This window comes from Brachycentrus maculatus, unplaced genomic scaffold, assembly GCF_059751285.1.
Source record: "Brachycentrus maculatus isolate JH-2025_06_01 unplaced genomic scaffold, ASM5975128v1 h1tg000286l, whole genome shotgun sequence".
NCBI lineage: Eukaryota > Metazoa > Arthropoda > Insecta > Trichoptera > Brachycentridae > Brachycentrus > Brachycentrus maculatus.
Genome location: NW_028281037.1, coordinates 293,559 through 316,530, shown reverse-complemented (window position 1 = coordinate 316,530; position 22,972 = coordinate 293,559). Strand labels below are relative to the sequence as shown.

At 33.2% G+C, this 22,972-nt stretch overlaps 1 protein-coding gene across 1 annotated transcript in view; it reads right to left on the bottom strand.

Moving 5' to 3' along the window:
* Window positions 1-2,031: 2,031 nt before the first annotated feature.
* LOC148305090 (multicopper oxidase 3-like) overlaps window positions 2,032-22,972 on the bottom strand; it is a 36,378-nt gene continuing 15,437 nt past the window's right edge. Inside the window, exons 3-11 of the mRNA XM_088267260.1 lie at window positions 22,385-22,908; window positions 14,861-15,156; window positions 13,726-13,912; window positions 12,921-13,044; window positions 11,506-11,720; window positions 10,210-10,396; window positions 7,955-8,170; window positions 5,791-6,009; window positions 2,032-4,457 (exon numbers count right to left, since the gene is read on the bottom strand). Of these exons, the coding sequence (XP_088123386.1) occupies window positions 4,159-4,457; window positions 5,791-6,009; window positions 7,955-8,170; window positions 10,210-10,396; window positions 11,506-11,720; window positions 12,921-13,044; window positions 13,726-13,912; window positions 14,861-15,156; window positions 22,385-22,908 (2,267 nt within the window). The 3' untranslated portion in view covers window positions 2,032-4,158. The remainder of the gene's footprint in view (window positions 4,458-5,790; window positions 6,010-7,954; window positions 8,171-10,209; window positions 10,397-11,505; window positions 11,721-12,920; window positions 13,045-13,725; window positions 13,913-14,860; window positions 15,157-22,384; window positions 22,909-22,972) is intronic.

Below are 22,972 nucleotides of genomic sequence, written 5' to 3'. Positions count from 1 at the left end.
GGTTCCTGAAGCGCAAGAGTGATAACCTTACCTTCACGTAAGTAATGATCAAGATAACACTGCGTCAATTCGATGCACTGCCCTATTCACCATTGGGTGCGGATTAGGGTTGTAAGTAAATAAGTAAGATTTTACAACGAAGTGACTGCCGAATCAATTAATATATTATTATTATTATATATTTTTTTTTGAAAACATTCTTGTTCGACCCTGAAATATGAGTATAAAATCACCTCATATCAAATAAATTTACTCAAGAGAATAAGACTATGTGTTGTCGATAAGATAAATCGCGAAGAATTGACTAAGATAAGATAAAAAATTTCTGATTTGAATAAGAAAGAAGTTTACAAAATATTTCAAAAGAAGATCAATTTTCACCTCTTGCTTTTTTCTGTTTGTTTCGATTTAAAATTTTGCTTAAATTATTTATAAAAAAAACAGATCTAAGTACCTTCATCTTTTAAACGTATAACTCATATGGCACATATCGTAGTCGTACAGGAGAAAGTGACCAACTAACAAAACGTAAATTGTTCAGGAGGGCCATTTAAGTCACCTTTGCTTGGCAAGAAAATAAACATAAATGCAGTTAGTCATTTTTAACAAGTCAATATATTATGCTTCCAAGTTTAAAATCCTTTGGGATTTTTTCCACGGCAAAATTAGGCTAGTAAGATATCAAATAGTCAATGATCACTTTTTTGCAAAAAAAAAATGCACTTGGTCACTTTCTCCTGTATGACTGCGATATTTGCATTTTTTAGTTTTTTTTTTTATTTGTAGTTTATATAAGCACTTTTAATCTAATTTTATTTCTGATAATTTCTTATGTATTCTAGCCAGCGCCCTTTATATAACCTAAAATATAATGTATGTATACCCACACACAAAGGCCATGCCTTTGTGGGATCCTTTTTTTGTGTAAATATATTTTTATTTTTTTGTACTTGTAATCATAATATAAGTCCGCCTACGTAGTGTAATGGTCAGCACGCTCGGCTACCGTTCTGTAGGTCCCGGGTTCGATTCCCAAGGGGGGTAAAATAAATATAAGTGATTTTTTGACTGTAATATTTATTCAATATAACCATGGACTGGTACCTGAAGCGGAGGGCTGATCACCTTTCCTTCATGTGTAAACGATCAAGATAACACTGCGTTAATATGACACAGTGTCCTATGCACCATTGGGGTGCGGATAAGGGTTTTATTATTATTATATATTAATTATAATACATTGTGAAATGCCAAAGGATTTTTAATAAAGAAAATTTAATCTTGCCTCTCCAACTCTTTTCTCTCATTTTCTGACGAGGCTTTGATGTGGAGGTTTCAGAAGTTTTATTTTATATATGAAAAACATTGTTAACTTTGTGGTATGGTAATATAACACCCTCCTTATCATTCATCGTTCACTTTGTGCCTTCTCTTCTCCAAACCCTTATCCGCACCTCAATGGTGCATAGGGCACTGCATAATATAAACGAAGTGTTATCTTGATCGTTAACACATGAAGGAAAGACGATCAGCCCTCCGCTTCAGGTACCAGTCCAGGGTAATATCGAATAAATTCGAGAGTGAAATTTACTTATAATTATTTTACCCCCACTGGAAATCAAACCGCGGACCTTCAGAACGGTAGCCGAGCATGCTGACCATCACACTATGGCGGCGGACTTTTTGTAATACCACTTAAAAGTTTTAAGTGGTATTACAAAGTGAACATTAAATGATAAGTTAAGTGTTGTTTCATTAGTTATGTAGTTTCATTAGTTCTACACATGGAATAGGATGATTTAAACGGATATTGGCTTAATGTGTAATACCACTTAAATATGTTTGGTGGTATTACACAAAGTGAACGATGAATGATAAGGAGAGTCTTGTTTTATAAGTTATTTATTTCTATGTATGGAGGTGATTTAGACGGATACTGGCTGGAAAAATGTCACAGAACACTGCACTGACGATGACTCGTCACCTGGATCAATTTTTTTTTAAATAAAACAAAATTTTAAGTGATCCATGCTCATTTTTATTAATAAAATATCACATAAGAAATAACTGAAAACTTTGCCAAAAGTACAATACAAAATTAAGTAATATTCACATTGTATACATTTCTATAAATACACTAATTCTCAATTCAATGGAAGACACATTTCTGATATATTTTAAAATTGTCTTAAAAAGTCCGCCTCCTTATGAAACACCGCCTATCATAGCCCTACTTAGGCTCCAATTTTATAAGTTTTAAGGCCAATTCCTACTTCTGAATGGGTTTACTCTTTATGTTAAAAGTTACTATAATTTCTTGTAATTCAAGACTCAAAATTAGAATTTTCACTCATAAATTACAAGCGTAGACCCAAAAACACTTACTTTTGTATATTATTTAAAGGAAAATTAGAATATTCACTCATAAATTACAAGCGTAGACCCAAAAACACTTACTTTTGTATATTATTTAAATGAAAATTAGAATATTCAATCATCAATTACATGTGTAGACCCAAAAACACTTGCTTTTGTGTATTAAGTATTTGAAAATTAGAATTTTCACTCATAAATTACATGCGCAGACCCAAAAACACTTGCTTTTGTGTATTAATTATTTGAAAATTTGAATTTTCACTCATAAATTACAAGCGTAGACCCAAAAACACTTGCTTTTGTATATTATTTAAATGAAAATTAGAATATTCACTCATAAATTACAAGCGTAGACCCAAAAACACTTACTTTTGTAAATCATTTAAATGAAAATTAGAATATTTAATCATCAATCACATGTGTAGACCCAAAAACACTTGCTTTTGTGTATTAAGTATTTGAAAATTAGAATTTTCACTCATAAATTACAAGCGTAGACCCAAAAACAATTGCTTTTGAATATTAAGTATTTGAAAATTAGAATTTTCACTCATAAATTACAAGCGTAGACCCAAAAACAATTGCTTTTGAATATTATGTATTTGAAAATTAGAATTTTCACTCATAAATTATATGCGTGGACCAAAAGTACTTGCTTTTGTGTATTAAGTATTTGAAAATTGGAATTTCCACTCATAAATTTCTTACGTAGACCCAAAAACACTTTCTTTTGTATACATATTACTTATATTGTATATTGGTGATATTGCGAATTGATGTTAGTCTATAAAACAAGAGTTCTAAAAAAATTATTTATCTTTTGTTCTCAGATATATGGTATATATATATATATCATTCAGATGAAAGTATTTTAAGATATAAAAATGTAATTTTAGGCCGAAAAATGATCTTATTTTTTAGATTTTAAATCTTTAAAATAAATAATTTTTAAGTGAACCCGCACATAATAAATTAAAAATATGTTTTAAGATTATTTTGAATGTACAATTAAATCACAATGTTTCAATCCACTTTCTTAAATATAAAAGCATATATAAAAATGTTTTAATCGTTGAACTGTTCATTCATTCCTTAAAATAATTTATGTACCTTATATAATATGGATTGCCGCTTATATAATATAAAAGAACAAAGCGTTGAAGTCGGTAAAAATAATGTTTTTAAACATGCCCTTGAAAGTCATGTTTCTTTAGTTACAATGTTTTTTAAACAAGGAAATAAGTAAATGAATAAAAAACATATCGTTTTGTCAAAAATGTAAGTACAGCGTCTGATAGCTAATCCGAACGATTTCTTGATCCAAACTACCCACTTGACAATTAACGTTCGGATAAAACAGCTGGCACTGTATATCAGATTTTTCTAAATAATTATCAACTAAGTGAGCATGAGGTAATCTGCTTCCATGGTGTTATGGTTAGCGTGTTAAGCTACCATGCTGGAGGTACCGGTTTCGATTCCCACGGAGGGTTAAAATAAATATTAGTGATTTCACACTTTAATATTTATTTAACATTATCCTGAAGCGCAGGAGTGATCACCTTGCCTTCATGTAAGTTAAGTTCAAGAAAATTCTGCATCAATACGATGCAGTGTCCTGTGCACCATTAGGTGCGTATAGGGTTTAAAAGTAGAAGTAGAAGACCATTAAGTATGAATTGAAAGGTATTAACTATCAATATAATACTGTTAACATTCAGTTACAAGTAGGTTAATAAATAAAAATTAAAACATTATTGATATCTTTCATATCTTCCAAAATTAAAAGATTTTTCCTATCAGGGTAACAGCAACGGCCAGGAGGGTGACCAAGCTGCCGACGCCTCGTCCGGCAGGAGCCGCGGAGAAGTACTCGAGCGGCCACCAGTGGGTGATGGATATGACGGGCTGCGTGGAGGTCGGCCTCACCTTCGCGGTGGTCTGCTCTCCCGGTATGTAGTTCCCGCAAGTCGGGAAGTTCTCCGGGACAGGAGGGAAGTCGGAATGCTCTCCGACTTTGAATAGAAGGGCCATTCCGACCTCGGCGTGGAATTCAATGTGGCAGTGGAATAGCCAGTAACCTAGAATCAAAATATTTTTGAATTATTAATAAATTTCACCATTTTACAATAGTCATCTGTGGCGAGATTCCATATTCTCCTTTATCTATGTTGAGATCTCAAAAACAATATAAAAAATAACTCCTAAGTGGAGATAATCAAGATTATCTCCAATTAGTAGTTATTTATTATCGAGTATTTAGCACCAAGCACACTCAAAGTATTGTAATGTTTTACAAGTTTCACAAAAGCTCTTTTTTCAATGTTTTCTTTAATGAATACCTCACTAATCAGAACCCGCGGTTTTCATTTATTTGAGAAAAAACATAGTAAAAATAATATGGTTCATACAAGATGAATTACAAAATACATAAATAAGCGCTGTTAGAAATGCATAGATGATTTAGCAAAACAAACGATGTTTTGGTATTTTGGACGTCATTATTTTAGTAGGGTGGCTAATATTAAACGATGAATGATAAGAAGAGTATTAAATTTCACCATACCACAAATTTAAAAATGCTTTTAATATACAAAATAGATCCCTGTTCCCAACACAGATTAAAATAAAACAGATTTTTTTAGACAATTAATGATCTATAAACCTTGTACATAATAAGCAAGGTAAATATGTAATTAATACAACTCAAATAAAAATAAACAAATATCACTCACTCCTTTCAAGAACGTCATAAATCAAAAATCGTCAATTTTTAGTTGCACATGTTTTCGGAACGCCCAGAAAATGTACTATATCCCAGCAAAAGTGGCATATTTTTAACCTAATATTTACCCGCTACAGGGCAGAAAGTGTTGTTTTTGCATTTTGAAGAAAAGGTATTGTTTAATTATTTTTTTAAATAAACTAAATATTTTTCAAATGGAGAAAAAACTTTCAGGTTTTACCTATAAAGATCTGTTGCACAGTTAAAAGTTCAATAAGTGGCTTGATATTTATTTTTAATATATTGTATTATATTATTTAACATTAAAAACGCTCTCCTGAAAAATCAAGTATTTTGATTTATGACGTTCTTGAACGGGGTGAGCGATATGTGGAGGTCCTTACCAAAAAGTTACATTTCCAATATTGCACGAAAAAATCCTTTCAATCCAAATCTGTATTCTATCGAAATCTTAAAATTGCAACAAAACATGACCAATTCTGTGTTAAACCAATATGAAATCATGAAATAGCACCAAAACGTAACAATTTTACAAGTTAGAATTCCTGATTACTTAAATACAATTAAAATCAACATAAAAGAGAACATATCAAGACTAGCTGGTATTATTTGACTATGGATACAACCAGCAAATCTCTACAAAGTGAGGGTTTTCCAGACATACTAACCAGGGTTATTAGCCACAAAGCGTATGATAGTGTACCCTCCATCCGGAATGGTGACCGTGTCCTTCAAGGGGGCTCCCTTGAGCTTCCTGTGCACCTCGCCCGCTGCATCCAGGTCCTTGATCTGCTGCACCGTGACATTGCGTCCCAGGCGCTCCATACCAACCACACGGAAGGCATATCCGTGCAGGTGGAATGGATGATTGGCATCAAACGTGAATCCTGTAAAAAAGAGTTACAACTTACTGGTAGTGACTACTGACATTTCTTCAATTAAAACAATAAGAGGTGCCATGGCATAGTTGGGTAGACGAATTGCTGCAAAACTGGCATTGCGGATACGATTCCCGCCAAGGACAAAATAAACTCAAGAAAGAGATATTTTCAATCAACTAACTAACCATCACGCCGCTTCCCCACAGGGGTAGGCAGAGAGAATAGAACGCCATACTATTCTGTCTTTGCAAACATTCCTCGCCTCTTCCACGTTCATGCATCTCCTCATACACACCCACCGATTGTTTCGACTCCTAACCTGACCGCTTTTAAGTATTTGGCATACCTGATCGTGCCAAGTTTTTCTCGGTCTTCCTCTGCTCTATTTTCTCTTTTCAATTGGTTTGGGTATTGTGATATAATTTTAACATTTATCTTCCCTATCCTTACTATCCAACGTGCAGACAAACCTCTAAAAGTAGAGGTTAAGCAGGTTTTTTTATTTAAAAACATCTATATAGTTTTTTTTATTATGTAAAATGCATTTACACCAAGAAATATCAGTTAAAAAACATAAATCCTATATCCATGTAACATTTTTGGTCGTAGAGGTGGCTGAAAAGGTCATAAAGCACATTTTTGGTGTTCTGGGACTATATCAGCCTCCACCGCAACCAGAAATGTTACATGGGTGGACGCCACATCTGATCAACATGGTATATTCTTGATTATTAAATTAAGTTGATAAGAAGAGTATTTGATGAGATATAAATGGGAGAAAAAAGTAGAAACAAATTATTAATTATCTTTTCAGATAGAACTGATTCTGTTTTATCATTAATTGATTCAGAAGTCAGTTTGTGGTAAAATCTTTCTTTATTTGTAATTTAAGTTTACTTAGTAAATACCATTTTTTCTTAAAACCTATCACTACCTTAATCTACGACAGGCATTGTGGCGTAGTTGGGTAGACGCTCGACTGCGAAACTGGCGTCGCGGGTTCGATTTCCGCCAATTGCAAAATGAATTCAAGAAAGATTTATTTTCAATTGGTCTGTGAGTTTGTGATGTATTTTTTACATTTACCTTCCCTATCCTTACTATTCTACCTGCAGACAAGCATCTAAAATAGACGCTTTGCGGGTTGTTCCTTTAAAAAAAATCTAAAAAAATCTTCAACGTGCCAAGTACACAACTCTAAAAAGGGGAATCAGCTTCACATACGGTGTTTGAAAATGATGCGGAATACATTGAAACACGTGTCATAATAGATTTTATGAAATAGTGGTACAAAGTAAAACTTGAATTAAAAACTATTTCTGTTTCATAAAACAACAACTATGTAATAATAATAAAATAATAAACCCCTTATCCGCACCCCAATGGTGCATAGGGCACTGCTTCATAGAAACGCAGTGTTATCTTGATCGTTTACATATGAAGGAAAGGTGATCAGCCCTCCGCTTCAGGTACCAGTCCAGGGTAATATTGAATAAATATTAATAATAATAAAACCCTTATCCGCACCCCAATGGTGCATAGGGCACTGTGTCATATAAACGCAGTGTTATCTTGATCGTTTACACATGAAGGAAGGGTGATCAGCACTGTGCTTAAGGTACCAGTCCATGGTAATATTGAATAAATATTACAGTGAGAAAATCACTTATATTTATTTTACCCCCCTTGGGAATCGAACCCAGGACCTCTAGAACGGTAGCCGAGCGTGGTGACCATTACACTACGGAGGCGGACTAAATATTACAGTTGAAAAATCACTTATTTTACTTACCATATAGCAACTATGTAGTTGTTGTTTTGTTAAACGGTCATATAAAGAGGCTTTGTGACTATAATAGGATGTTTTCACAGCTACCAAAAATGATACATGAGAACGCATTAATAGGTGAGGATAGGATCAGAAAAATACAAACAATAATTGATTCACTACCTTCATCCACCATTATCAGTTCCACAACAGAGTTGAGTGGAATGTTGATCAGATGGGAGCATTCGCAATAGTCCTCCTTGCAGCCTTCTACTGTGGTCTCGTTGCAGAACATGGAGGGGTCCACCGAGGCGCGTCCAGGCAGTACTGGGAAGGGGGGTAGCTTCATGCTGATGTGATTCAGTTGCGGGGTGTACAGACGAGACCTATTGTCCTTAACTGAAAAGATTACAATAATTTCATTACACACATTTCAATCAATCGATTTTAAACATATCATAAATCGTTGTTCGTATGTGTTTACCTTCAAAATTTCACTTCTAGAGGTTATGTTTGTTCTCATATCAATTCAATTCTATTTATTTTTTTAAAATTGACATACACATTACAAACTAAAATTGACTGGGTTTACATTAAAAAAAAAAACGAAAACAAGCGAGAATACTCTTGTTAAAGATGTAGAAGAATCCCGCTTCGGAATACCCCTTCAGATACATGGACCAGTTCAATATCCAGCGTGATATTGTTTAGCATAGCGGTAGCTCTTCCTACTGGCATAACCATCGTCAGGTTGGTCCTGTATATAATAAAAATAATAATAAAACCCTTATCCGCACCCCTATGGTGCATAGGGCACTGCTTCATGTGAACACAGTGTTATCTTGATCGTTTACACACGAAGGAAAGGTGATCAGCCCTCCGCTTTAGGTACCAGTCCAGGGTAATATTCAATAAATATTACAGTGAAAAAATCACTTATATTTATTCGACCCCCCTGGGAATCGAACCCGGGACCTCCAGAACGGTAGCCGAGCGTGCTGACCATTACACTATGGAGACAGGTCCTGTATATAGGAATGTAAAACAATCTATCGCTGTCTCAGGTAACTAATCCGACGCTGTCTTAGGTAACTATCATGCCGCTTAGCTTAAAATGATTGAATACTTAAACAGAATTATATTTTTAATATGTTCGGCATTAACATTGTGGTAGCCGAGCGTGCTGACCATTACACTATGGAGACAGGTCCTGTATATAGGAATGTAAAACAATCTATCGCTGTCTCAGGTAACTAATCCGACGCTGTCTTAGGTAACTATCATGCCGCTTAGCTTAAAATGATTGAATACTTAAACAGAATTATATTTTTAATATGTTCGGCATTAACATTGTGGTAGCCGAGCGTGCTGACCATTACACTATGGAGACAGGTCCTGTATATAGGAATGTAAAACAATCTATCGCTGTCTCAGGTAACTAATCCGACGCTGTCTTAGGTAACTATCATGCCGCTTAGCTTAAAATGATTGAATACTTAAACAGAATTATATTTTTAATATGTTCGGCATTAACATTGTGGTATGACATGTTTAAACAAATTTTAACACTTGTATAATACCACTTATTGAGTTTTGATTTATTACACACGACTAGTTTCGAAAACTACAGTTGTTTTTATCGACTGGTGATTATTAAAACTAACGAGCAATTTTTTTTTTTCAGGTATATATAGAGGTTGTCACGGTAATAAATCAATCAAGAATCGTGAAAACAGTACATTTGACAGCATTAAGAAGGCTTTAAATAATAAACAAGACTTTATGATATGTTGTTTATATGTTCTTTACATGACTCACGTAGGACTTGAGAGTGAGCTATGACACAGAGGGAGGACAAAATAGACCTAATATTGTCAGAGTGACATAAGGGATGCAAGCTCCCTTGACTTCTTAATAATAATAATAAATTTAAAATGTACTTTCATTAATTGATTCGGCAGACACTTTATGGTAAAATCTATCCATTTTTAATTAATGTTTTACACTAACCATTGAATAGATAATGATCACAAATTTAACCACAATAGCGTAGAAATCCTAAAAATAATTAATACGAAAAGCCATAAACTGCAACATTTTGAAACAATTGAAATTCATAAAAATATAAATAAAAATAAACCTATAATTAACAATATGACAATGACTAAAGCCTCCCCCTTATTGTCCATGTTCCCACTGATAAGAAATAAAGATTAAAAATAATAAATAAAATTAAATAAATAAATTAAAACAGCTACTACCCCCTCTTCAACCTTCAACGTCCCAAGGACCCAACTCTTAATTTTAGAATTAGCTTCACATACGGTGTTTGAAAATGATGCGGAATGCATCGAAACACGTGTCACAGTACATTTTAAGAAATAGTGGTATTTACTAAGTAACACATTAATTAAAAATAAAAATGTACCGCTCGCTACCTTGATAAAATCCGTAGTGAGGATATTTGTGATAGTGGAAGTTGTCCTTGGCATAGAAGTCATATGAGATGTAGTACTGGACATCGGGTTCCTCCTGTAGCGCCATGTCATCATCGTCCAGGGAGGTCAGCTCTGGGATACTGATTGTGTCATTGTGTCCTGTTCCCTTATTCAAAGCATTCACTTGCTAGAAAGGAAATATAAAAGGATATATAACATCAAGCTTATTGGAGAAAGAGGGACATTTCAAATAGTTATTTTAATCTGAATATTGTAAAATAAAACTGTAACTTTGATTTTGTCCGCCTCCGTAGTGTAATGGTCAGGTCCCGGGTTCGATTCCCAGAGGGGGGTCTAATAAATATAAGTGATTTTTTCACTCTAATATTTATTCAATATTACCCTGTGGTACCTGAAGCGGAGGGCTGATCACCTTTCCTTTGTGTGTTAACGATCAAGATGAATGACGAATGAACTTTGATTTTGACCACTTGCATTTTTAGTGCTTTAGCCCTTGGGGTATGTTTTTAAGAGGGATCAGCCTCCTGCAATGTCGATTCCCAGCTGTCTATCCATCTCTTTGGTGGTTTGCCCGTGAGTCATCTACCTTGGGGTTTGCAGTGCAGTGCAATGTGGGGGATTCTGGATGGTTCCATTCTCCTCACATGCGCATACCATTGTCTTCTTCGTTGTCTTCCCCACATAAAGACATATTCGATCTCGCATATTTCTCTGATTCTGTTGTTCCTTATTCTATCTCGTAGACTCTTGGTCCTTAGTGTCTTCATTTCTGACACTCTTAGGTCGTTTTTTGTTACTGCGGTGTCCGCTCTGCATTCGATCCCATATGTCATGATGGGTCACACACAAGTTTTATACATTTTAAATTGAACTAATACCTGCTAGTCTTTATATATTCTTTTTTAACTTTGTACTCATTTTGAAATAGATTTCAGATTATGAGTTTCAAAAATCCAATTTTTAAATTTTTAGACCTCTTCATATACAAAATGTTGATTGATACTGTAAGTAAATGTTTGATGAATACTTACGTTTAGTCAACATTCATATTACATTTATATTTAGTAGTCATTTACATTTACATTTACATTTACATCTACATTTACATTTAGTTAGTCTACATTTGATATGATGATGGAATGCTTATTCTGAAAACGGTAGTCGTGCAGTAGTGTACTACACTGGTTTCTAGGAGAAACAAGTCTAGAATGCGCTATCGGACTATGCAGCCATGTTGTCGTCACCATTATGTCACCCTTACTAAGCCGAACTCACCAGTCCTTCCCTGTGGCTCTCCTCCCAGGTGGGATCGCCCTCCGGCTCCTGCTCCAGCGCCCCTTCGTAGTGCAGCACGGCCACCTGCCTGGCCTTGGTGAAGCGCTCGTCGCAGTCCATCAGCCCCCGGAACCTGATCCAGTAGTTGTCTATCTCCTGGTTGGCCTCCACAATGAAGTCGAACCTCTCCCCGGCGTACGTCACAAGAGACACGGCTGGAAGACAACCAAATTATTTACTACAACATATTTTTATGTGTAACAATAGCTTCATAACATTTTGCGTGTATCTAAATTATCTTCTCCTTCTTATGCCACTCTAACCGAAGGTTGGCGACCATCTCCTTAACTCTTACCACTCTGTAGGCCAGACATTCTGGCCCGTATGATTCTAGTAGGCAGCTCCGTGGGCCACAATTTCTGGCCCGGCGCAGGTATAACTTTAATCACTGATTTCTCTATCACCCAAGTATATTCAACCAAAAAATATTTGGGGTAAATGTGGTTAATCATCGCAACATATCGAATTAACCAACATTTCTCCAATAAAACATTCCATTACTTAGACTTAATCTAGGAAAATAGATTATCATTTTGTGTGAATATTTGTCATACGCCAATATTTTTTGGGACAGTCAGTCATTATCCTTCATTTATGATGGTTCTCCAAGGATACTCCCACTTTTTGTGGCCATAATTTTTCGTATTTTTATTATTATTTCAAAATTTTGTGATATTAGTGTTAATAGTTAAAATAACAGAAATTGCATTTTATGTGTTTACAATAAATATTTTATAGTTAATCCGCCATGGAAAACGATAAAAGTTATACATACTTTCAAGTTCAGTTATAAAAACTAATGGTCATACGAATCGCCAGACAGAGTGTCCCAAAATTAAGGAACCGAAATATTTATTATCATGGTAAAAAAACGTCACATTTTTTTGATCAGAGTAGCTGATCAGTTATGAGAAAAAATGGTCAGAGTGGAAAGGTTAAACTCCACACGATCCTGAGGTAGAATGGTAAATGTGACACGTGTGTAAAGTATTCACTTAACCAGCCTATTCTTCTTCCATATTTTGATAATGGCTTTAGCCCAAATAATTGCTTCGTATTTGTTCCTCGATCGTTGACCAATATTACTTGAAAATAATCATTTCGATCTTTAAATATATACAACGCACTGCATATCTATGCCAAAAAATGCAAAAATTGATACCACAACGATAGTTGAAGATGCGTAATGTAACAGGAATACATTTTTGGTAAATTTTCGAGTTATAGTGAAGTGACGGTTGATTTTCTTCTTTTATGGAGATAAAAGATTTTAACTCAAAAATTTACCAAAAATGCTTCAAATGTCACTATGGTCAACTCGGAGGAGTTGTACATAGTTATAAAAATATTTTTACCTTCGACTGGTTCAATATCGTTGCCATCAGTGCTGATAACAGTGATCATGTGGTCATCCACTGAGACTTCAATGGGGCAGTTCAAGAACTCTGTATTAATGATTCTATATCGGTAACGATATCCCTAGAAAAATAAAAATATGTATCATTATTTGACAAAACAAAAGGAATAAGATATCGAAATATATATTTATTAATAACGTTATAAAGGCATTGCAACCTTAAAGACAAAAGAACTGTTAGTGGTTGATTCACATAATTGTCTTACTTCTCTAAAGGTGTTAAACAGGGATGTGTAATGTCGCAATATTTTTCGTTGATGATTTGATGAAAAAAGTTAGCTTAGAATAAATTTGCATTAGAGCTGGAATAAACAATCTGACTGCCTGACACCAAAAATTACGGTTTTTGATACATATTTATGTATGTTAGTGCAAGTATAAAATAGTAGCAAATGGTTTTACTTTGTACCAAGTAGATTATCTCGTATATTTGGAAATTATGTTTTCTTTGGGTCGAAAGATTGATAAAGATAGAGAAACAGCAGTGAATGCTGAGAACAAATTTAATGGTTCAAGTGAAATAAAGAGTTGACTAAATAAGAATGAAGATAAATTTAATGCATTGATTCAAATTCCGATTTTCACTCTATTTAATATCACCATTGCCTTCTAGCAGAATCAAAAGACTGATCTTGTCTTCGTGTAATTAACGATCAAGATTGTCTTACGACACTTCAATACGATCCGGTACCCTTTGCACCATTGGGTGTAGATAAAGGTTGGAAAATGACCTTAAATATTACCTGTTCTACATTAAACTTGGCTGTTGGCAAATAGAATGATCGTCCTCCCCTGAACTCTTGGAACCGTCCTCTGCCGTTGACCAGGAGGGAAGGAGGTTTGTTGGATCCGTTTGAGTGATGGTGACTTGTGAAGGCCGTTATACCAAGAGTGTGAGTCCAATCCATCACCATCATGATCTCTTCGGATCTAAGAACAGACAATCAGCAGGTGAAACAAATATCTTTGTCAGAAAATATACCAATGAAAAAAATGTCTTATTTATTGTAACTGCAGACAGTTGGTAGAATTCCATATTGAATTGTTGGGTAATATATCCAAAATAAAACAAGATTCATTGGATTGAATTCTACATTTATTTATGTATATGTTAATACGTGACGCGTTTCAATCCAACGAACCTTGTTTTATTTTGGATATATTACCCAACAAAAAATGTCTGTCCAAAAATGAAACATGTTTTACAAATCATCTATTCATCTTGAAGTTTTGTAAATCTACGGTCTGTCAATCAAAGAATCATGTTGAAATTAAAACATCAGATTTAAGGGTCGACAAGGTGTGGGCAGAAGACAGATCTCCTGGCTCCAGAATACATGAGATTGGACGGGGATCAGGACAGTAGAGGCGCTGTTTAGAGCTGCCCGAGACAAGGACAATTATTCTCATGTGATAGTCGACATCATGTCGACCCATGAAGAAGAAGAAGATTTAAGATATATCAACAAAGACCAATTATCTGTTCAAAAGTACAAATTAATGTCTGGGCATTCAAGGGACTTGCAACCTGGAATTGGCTGGCTCAAGTGATCACTTTATATAACGTTGACCATCCTGCCTTCTTCTGTTAAATATTCATATCACCTCAGTTTTTGGAAGTTGTAAATATATAAAGGATTTAACTAACTTTACATTATCTATGTTGTTACTGATTGTAGAAACTGCCATGTGTTGTAATAATTTATTAATTTAATTGATTCGGCAGCCATATTGCGGTAATATCTATCCATTTTCAAATTATATTTTAACTTGATGGATACCAATAATTTTTTAACTTAATTATCAAGAATGATCAAGTTAACATTTCTCAATTTGATAAAATGCCATATGCACTTTAAAATAAAAAATAGAAGTTACCTATCAAAGTCATAGAGTTCTCTATGTCTGTCGGCCGGTTCCCTGACGATGAACGATCCGAAAGCACCATCGGCTCTCTGCATGCCCGCATGGGAATGCCAGAAGTGAGTTCCGGCATGCGCAGCAGCTACCTGGTACCTGAATGTGCTTCCGACGGATATGGGGCACTGAGTCACAAAGGGCGTTCCGTCCATGTAGGGAGTTCCGCGCTGGTGGTGTCCATGCCAGTGGATGGTTGTCCCTTCTGACATAAGGGAGTTTGTGACGTCAACTATGACTGTATCACCTTTGCATACCTGAAAATTAAGCACAAAATTTATTAAAAAATATATACAATACTTTACTTATTAATACTTTTACAGTTAATATACATATACATTCGTATATTCCTGAAATTTATTATATTATATCATATAATGGTTATGCAATTAAAAGTAGGCTTGTCTCTGGCCTATGTCTGTACACGATGGATTCTTCAGTTCTTTAGTTACGCGTTGCTGGTGGCAATGAGGATAGCCTGAAACGACTGGTTGTGATTAGTAGCCCGAAGGAGAAGAGAGGGAGAGGAAGATCTCCCGCACGATGAACCGATCAAGTTAAGACAGCAGCAGGCACCTCGGTGGTTGGAGCGCTACGTGCAGCGCAGTCAAGGGATAACTGGAGAAGAGTCATTGCTTCCACAAGGGTCACAACCCTCAGTAATAAGGACTTAAAAGGAGAAGAAGCTTCTTATTAATATCTCAAAACCTTAAATATATTTTTTTTAAATAGAAGAGGTCCTAGATGTGATCCTTGAGGTACACCCTTATTTTATATCTGTGCATATCAAATGTTTTGAGTTAGCTATCATTTGAATTTCAACACTGCATAATTGACTATATTTATAAAATAATAATAATAATAATTAAACCCTTATCCGCACCCCAATAGTGCATAGAGCACTGTTTCATATAAACGAAGTGTTATCTTGATCGTTTATACATGAAGTTAAGGTGATCAGCCCTCCGCTTCAGGTACCAGTCCAGGGTAATATTGAATAAATATTACAGTAAAAAATCACTTATATTTATTTCACCCTCCCTGGGAGCGTGCTGACCATTACACTACGGAGGTGGACAACATTTATACTATTTATTATATCAGACACTGGATTATCCAACCTATCAATTTGATATGAAACAACTATCGTTTTTTTATATGAAAGAAGATGGAAGTCTGAGCATCCCAGGGCGAATGTTACACATTTGTAAGGTGATTTTATAACCAGTCTATAAATGAAGGAAGATAAACGTCGGAGCTGGGAATTGTAGAACAAATATGATCAATATTTACGGAGCTAAATGTAGTAAAGTGAAGCTGTTGAACGCTGCTCTACCCCCTTTTTTTCTCCCACATAATGCATACTGGAAAGCACTATAGTAAAAGTGTAAGAATCCCTTATCCGTAGCATGACCTTGCATTTATTAGCAGGGTGCAAAAAAGTAAAAGATAGAAGAAGAAAAACAGTCTATAACAGTCCGTAAGGCCTGGAAAAACCCAGTCTTCCACATTCTTCTTCATCTTTGATGATATGCCAAGAAATGTTCACTCTTATTTCTTGCTTAATTATGGTCGTTACAGAGTGTAAGTCTCTGCGTCTTCAACGGTTGAGATACCAGAGAAAGAAAAAACACATTTCACCAGATAATCATCTGACCGCAAATATATATATATATATATATATATATATATATATATATATATATATATATATATATATATATATATATATATATATATATATATATATATATATATATATATATATATATATATATATATATATGTATATATATATATATATAGTTATATATATATATATATATATATATATATATATATATATATATATATATATATATATATATATATATATATATATATATATATATATATATACTCTTTCGTTTGATTTTTCTTTTAGAAAAACATTAGTATCAAGTACCTTTCTAGGATTTTTTTAGAATATCTGTGTATAAGATACTTATGCGTTTATAAATTAAAATTTGTTGTCATTCGTATAAACAGTATTCTAATTGGAAAATGAGATGCAGCGGAATGTTTTTCCGCCTTTCAATTAAATATAATAATAACAAACTCTACCATAAATCATATTTCTCACGCACTTATAAAGAAAATATCACTGTACCATATATTTAAATACTTGGTGTATTTAAATGATTTTTAGTACATGTTTAATAAACCACATTTCGTAATTATAAACTGCATGTATTTTAATATCACGTTAGAAACAGAACCTACGTCATTGGAAACACCAAACATCGCCTTGGAATGTTATTTCCTCAATTTTTGATGCGACAAATGGTACCTAACTACTAATTTGTGGATTTCCCTTCGATAATTTTATCAACATCGAAATAATATATCATTATTCCACAGGAATGAACCGCTCTTATTTTTTAAAGTAGATAACATGTTTTTTGTTAGGTTTTTACCCGAGAAGTTTTTTGATCGAGTTGATTGGTTTTCGAGGAATATGTGATGCGTCGCGTCAGCGGACATACCTACAGAGTAGAGGCTGCATCCACTTTGAAATTATAACAATTAAAGAAATGATTATTAATTAAAATTATTAAAGGTTTTTTGTGGCACATTTTATAAGACTTAATTTTTATGAAACTAAAAACTAAAACTAAAACTTGTGTTTTAAACCATTTTTATTTTTGGTACTTTTCTCCGACTGATTTCCATTTGCACATATCCATAACTGAATATGACAAGGTGCTTGTCGAAACTGGTGGGAGAAAAGCACCAAGTGGTAGAAAAATAAAACAATACCTTTTCTTCAAAATGCAAAAACAACACTTTCTACCCCGTAACGGGTAAATATAAAGTTTAAAATATGCCGCTTATGCTGAGATATAGTACATTTTCTGGGCATTCCGAAAACATGCACAACTGAAAATTAACGATTTTTTATATATGACGTTGAAAGGAGTAAGCGACATGTGTAACACTTCGTAAGCCTTCCATATTCTCCTTCTGTGTTGAGATGTCTAAAAATAAGTTTAAAAAAAAGTTGTTTTAATTTCTCCTGTGTGTAGAAGAAATTAACACAATAAACAGTAGCAGAAATTCAAATAGGCGTAATAAAATTTATTCAAAAAGCATGCACCAGCGAATTTATCGTATTTTCATTGCGAATACCAACAGAACGGGATTCGCAAAGAGAAGCTGCGTGACCATGAAGCCGAGGGCATTATTTGCGGTCAGATGATTATCTGGTGAAATGTGTTTTTTCTTTCTCTGGTATCTCAACCGTTGAAGACGCAGAGACTTACACTCTGTAACGACCATAATTAAGCAAGAAATAAGAGTGAACATTTCTTGGCATATCATCAAAGATGAAGAAGAATGTGGAAGACTGGGTTTTTCCAGGCCTTACGGACTGTTATAGACTGTTTTTCTTCTTCTATCTTTTACTTTTTTGCACCCTGCTAATAAATGCAAGGTCATGCTACGGATAAGGGATTCTTACACTTTTACTATAGTGCTTTCCAGTATGCATTATGTGGGAGAAAAAAAGGGGGTAGAGCAGCGTTCAACAGCTTCACTTTACTACATTTAGCTCCGTAAATATTGATCATATTTGTTCTACAATTCCCAGCTCCGACGTTTATCTTCCTTCATTTATAGACTGGTTATAAAATCACCTTATTATATATATATATATATATATATATATATATATATATATATATATATATATATATATATATATATATATATATATATATATATATATATATATATATATATATATATATATATATATATATATATATATATATATATATATATATATATATATATATATATATAAATATATATATATATATATATATATATATATATATATATATATATATATATATATATATATATATATATATATATATATATATATATATATATATATATATATATATATATATATATATATATATATATATATATATATATATATATATATATATATATATATATATATATATATATATATATATATATATATATATATATATATATATATATATATATATATATATATATATATATATATATATATATATATATATATATATATATATATATATATATATATATATATATATATATATATATATATATATATATATATATATATATATATATATATATATATATATATATATATATATATATATATATATATATATATATATATATATATATATATATATATATATATATATATATATATATATATATATATATATATATATATATATATATATATATATATAATTGCTTGTAAACAAACATATTTTAAAAAGGTATTTGTCAGAATTATTTTAACAATATTTCAACAATGATAAGATTCATCTGCTTTGGGTGTGACGTATGAAGTTCTGTAATTTTTATTTTGTATTTTTGCTCTTTCACTCATAAATGATTGAAAAATATTGATGATAAAACACTGTTATTTGGTTATCGTTTAATTTTACCGGATTTGCAGTGTTGCGTTTCCAATTTAGACAAATAATTATCATATGCAACTTAAATCAATATCATTTCGTAAAACAAATAATTTCAAACCGGTTTTATGAATAATAAATCTTTATTTTTAGTACTTAAGTAAATATTATTGAGTGGATTCTTTAGATGAATTTCAGGAAAATCCCGTTTATTCGATTATAAGGAAAGTCAAGAGTTATAACTTCAATATTAGAATAATGTAAATAAAACTAAATATTATATTAATATCTTAATAGATTTCAATATTTAGTAAATATTTTTGTGGCAAAAAATGTACTCGTACATTGGACCGAACAGTTTAATAAACGAATAAAATATTAACTTAACAATTGATTTTTTGTATGATGAAATCACATAATTTTTTGACACCTCATCAAAGATGAAGAAGAATATGGAAGTCTGGGCATTTACGGGGCTGACGACCGTCATCGGCTGGTTTAAGTGATCACTTTACACACGTGTAACATTCACCAATTCTACCCATTATTGACAACCACACTACTCAAATTCTTGGAAGTTCTATATATATGAACCAATTTTGAAACCTTGTTCTTGAATCACTAGAACCTCACTAGAGACATCTATTGGTGAGATGTAAAGAAGCTTTTTATTAAGCAGAAACTCATATATTAGTATGGGAGATCCGAATCCCGGATTATAATCACACACATGAGAAACGCCAGAAAATACCATTTTCATTTTTATTATTAAGCTTATAATTTGACCAGATAATTTATTTACAACATTTTGAGTGTGTCCAAATACTTGATCACAAAATCTGGATTATCTCCAATTACAGGAGTTATTTTCATAAAATATTATATGAAAATAACTCCTGTAATTGGAGATAATCCAGATTTTGTGAACAAGTATTTGGACACACTCAAAATGTTGTATCAAATCACATACTAAAAAACTAGAGTTTCAACTTGGATCTACCATAAACTGATTCTGACACTAATGCATGAAATTTAAGAATTGAGTTTGCAAAATAAGGATAAAAGTTGACTGAATGCAGTCGACATGTGATCACTCATGTTCGTGATGTTCGAACAGTCGAATAAGGTAATATTGCAAGGCTGAGAAAAGCATTATCGATAGAATGAAGAAAGATTTGTTGAGATGGTTGGATATGTGGAAAAAATGAGTGAGAAAATAATGATAAAATAAATATATGAGACGAATGTCGATGGAAATAGAGGCATAGGAAATCAGAGGAAAACTTGGCATGACGGCTATCACGTACATATAACACATAAAAAATACTTTACAGTTAATTTTGGGCATGATTTTTATCGGAACTAAAAAAATCAAGAAATTTCTTAAGGACCTTGTTTGCAAAAAAGGTTATTATTTTTTCTATATATTTTAGTAAAATATCGCCCCGAAGAAAGCCGTTGCAAAGGTGGCTAAAACATTGGTCGAAGTGTGTATATATTCTGTATATTGATATACATGGCGGTATACGAGTATATCGAACATGTAGTTAACCAGGCAATAAAAATGGATCTTCCTCGAAAGTTATCTAGAGGAAGGCCAAGGAATTCATGGGTGAAGCAGAAAGATAACATGATTCGAAGGCATGGCCTAGGTGACGTTATCCAGGACAGAAGGACATATAACCTGAGGACGAGGAGAGCTGACCCCAGCAGTCTACAAGTACAATAAACTGGGATGTAGCCAAGAAGAAGATACGAGTATATCAGATCCAGATGATGCAAACACTGACAATGTGTGGGATTCCAGGGGCAAGTAAAGTGAAACAGAGGAAACGAGAAAGGAAAAGTTTCGAAATTGGTATGGTCAATTATCAATTTACATTTCTATATTGATGATGATGATGACCAATACATAATTTTCCGCACAACAGAACATGAGAAATCTGCATCGATATTATTGCGAGACGCTCGTATCAATAGGGTTAGGTGTTAGGTAGGTAAGTACTTGATAAGAACTTGAAGGTTTCTGTTTAAAACAATGCATCTATGATTACGTTAGTGCTGGTTTATGGTTGTCAAAAGTCGGAAAACTGCCACAGAAAAACAACATTTTGGATTTGTCGCTGATGAACGCGGGATAGGAAACAAATAATTTTAAACGTCATCGAAAACTCGAGGAAGGCCAAGGAATTCATGGGTGAAGCAGAAAGATAACATGATTCGAAGGCATGGCCTAGGTGACGTTATCAAGGACAGAAGGACATATAACCTGAGGACGAGGAGAGCTGACCCCAGCAGTCTACAAGGACAATAAACTGGGATGTAGCCAAGAAGAAGATACGAGTATATCAGATCCAGATGATGCAAAGACTGACAATGTGTGGGATTCCAGGGGCAAGTAAAGTGAAACAGAGGAAACGAGAAAGGAAAAGTTTCGAAATTGGTATGGTCTAGGTGACGTTGTCCATGATTGAAGAACCTAAAACCTGAGGACGAGGAGAGCTGATACCAACAGTCGATAACGATTGATACAAAGACGATTAGTTGGGATGAAGCTAGGAAGAAGAAGGTATACTAGTATATCAGCTGTCATTGTTTTGAAAATGATTTCTTTAAATCTTGAACCCTATCAAAACAGTTCAAGAAAAATCAGTAAAGTCATTTTAAAAAGCAAAAAAAAAACCTATCCAACAAAATTATCATTTTCAATATATGTATTCATATACATGTTGATCGAAAAAAATACTACAAGAAATACAATAAAAATCATAATTATAAATTATATCACTCACAAACAAAAACCATAAAATAATAATAAGTGTAAGTCCCTCTCCAAGCACAAGAGCTTAGTCTATTGCGACAGAACAGCGTAATTAATCTTAAAATTGTAAGTCAAAAATATCTAGAAAATGAATTAAATTATTGAAAAACCTTTGTAACCATATTAAATCAAATAAAAATTATATAAACGCAATTCAAATATAAGCATGATCGCAATTGAACTTACTTGAATACTTGGACCAGGCATCTTCCTATTGATAACGGTGAGCGGCCTGTTGACTCCGTCTCCTGCGATGCAGTCAATTCTGTCGCAATCGGTTGCATTGAATGGACAATCGTAGCAAGCCTTGCTCATGGACTGGTACCATTCAATCTCAAACTTGTAGTAACACTCCATGTTCTTTCCTGGTTCACATTCCCTGTAGCATGGATGATCAGCTCCATCTTTCGGTTCCTCGACAACATCTTCTTCTTCCATTTTATTTTCTACCTTAGTAGTTTCTTCATTGTTGTCTTTAATCTCTACGTCTTCCAATATTTCTGTCTCTTGTGTTATTTGATTATCTTCAACGTCTATTTTGTTTGGTTTTTCATTATAACCCGCTATAACTAACGCTTCTTCTTTGCTTATTTTTACTGTATTTTGGTCTGCAATTAGAGCAGCTGTCGCACTGTCAGCTCTTGGAACTGCTGTGTCTGTTATTGAATCTTTGAATTCGGTTGTGACTGGCAGGGTGTCTTGTAAAACGTCTGAAAAACGAAACAAGAAACGTTATTTAATCACAATATTTTAGATTTTTCGTGTTTTACGTTT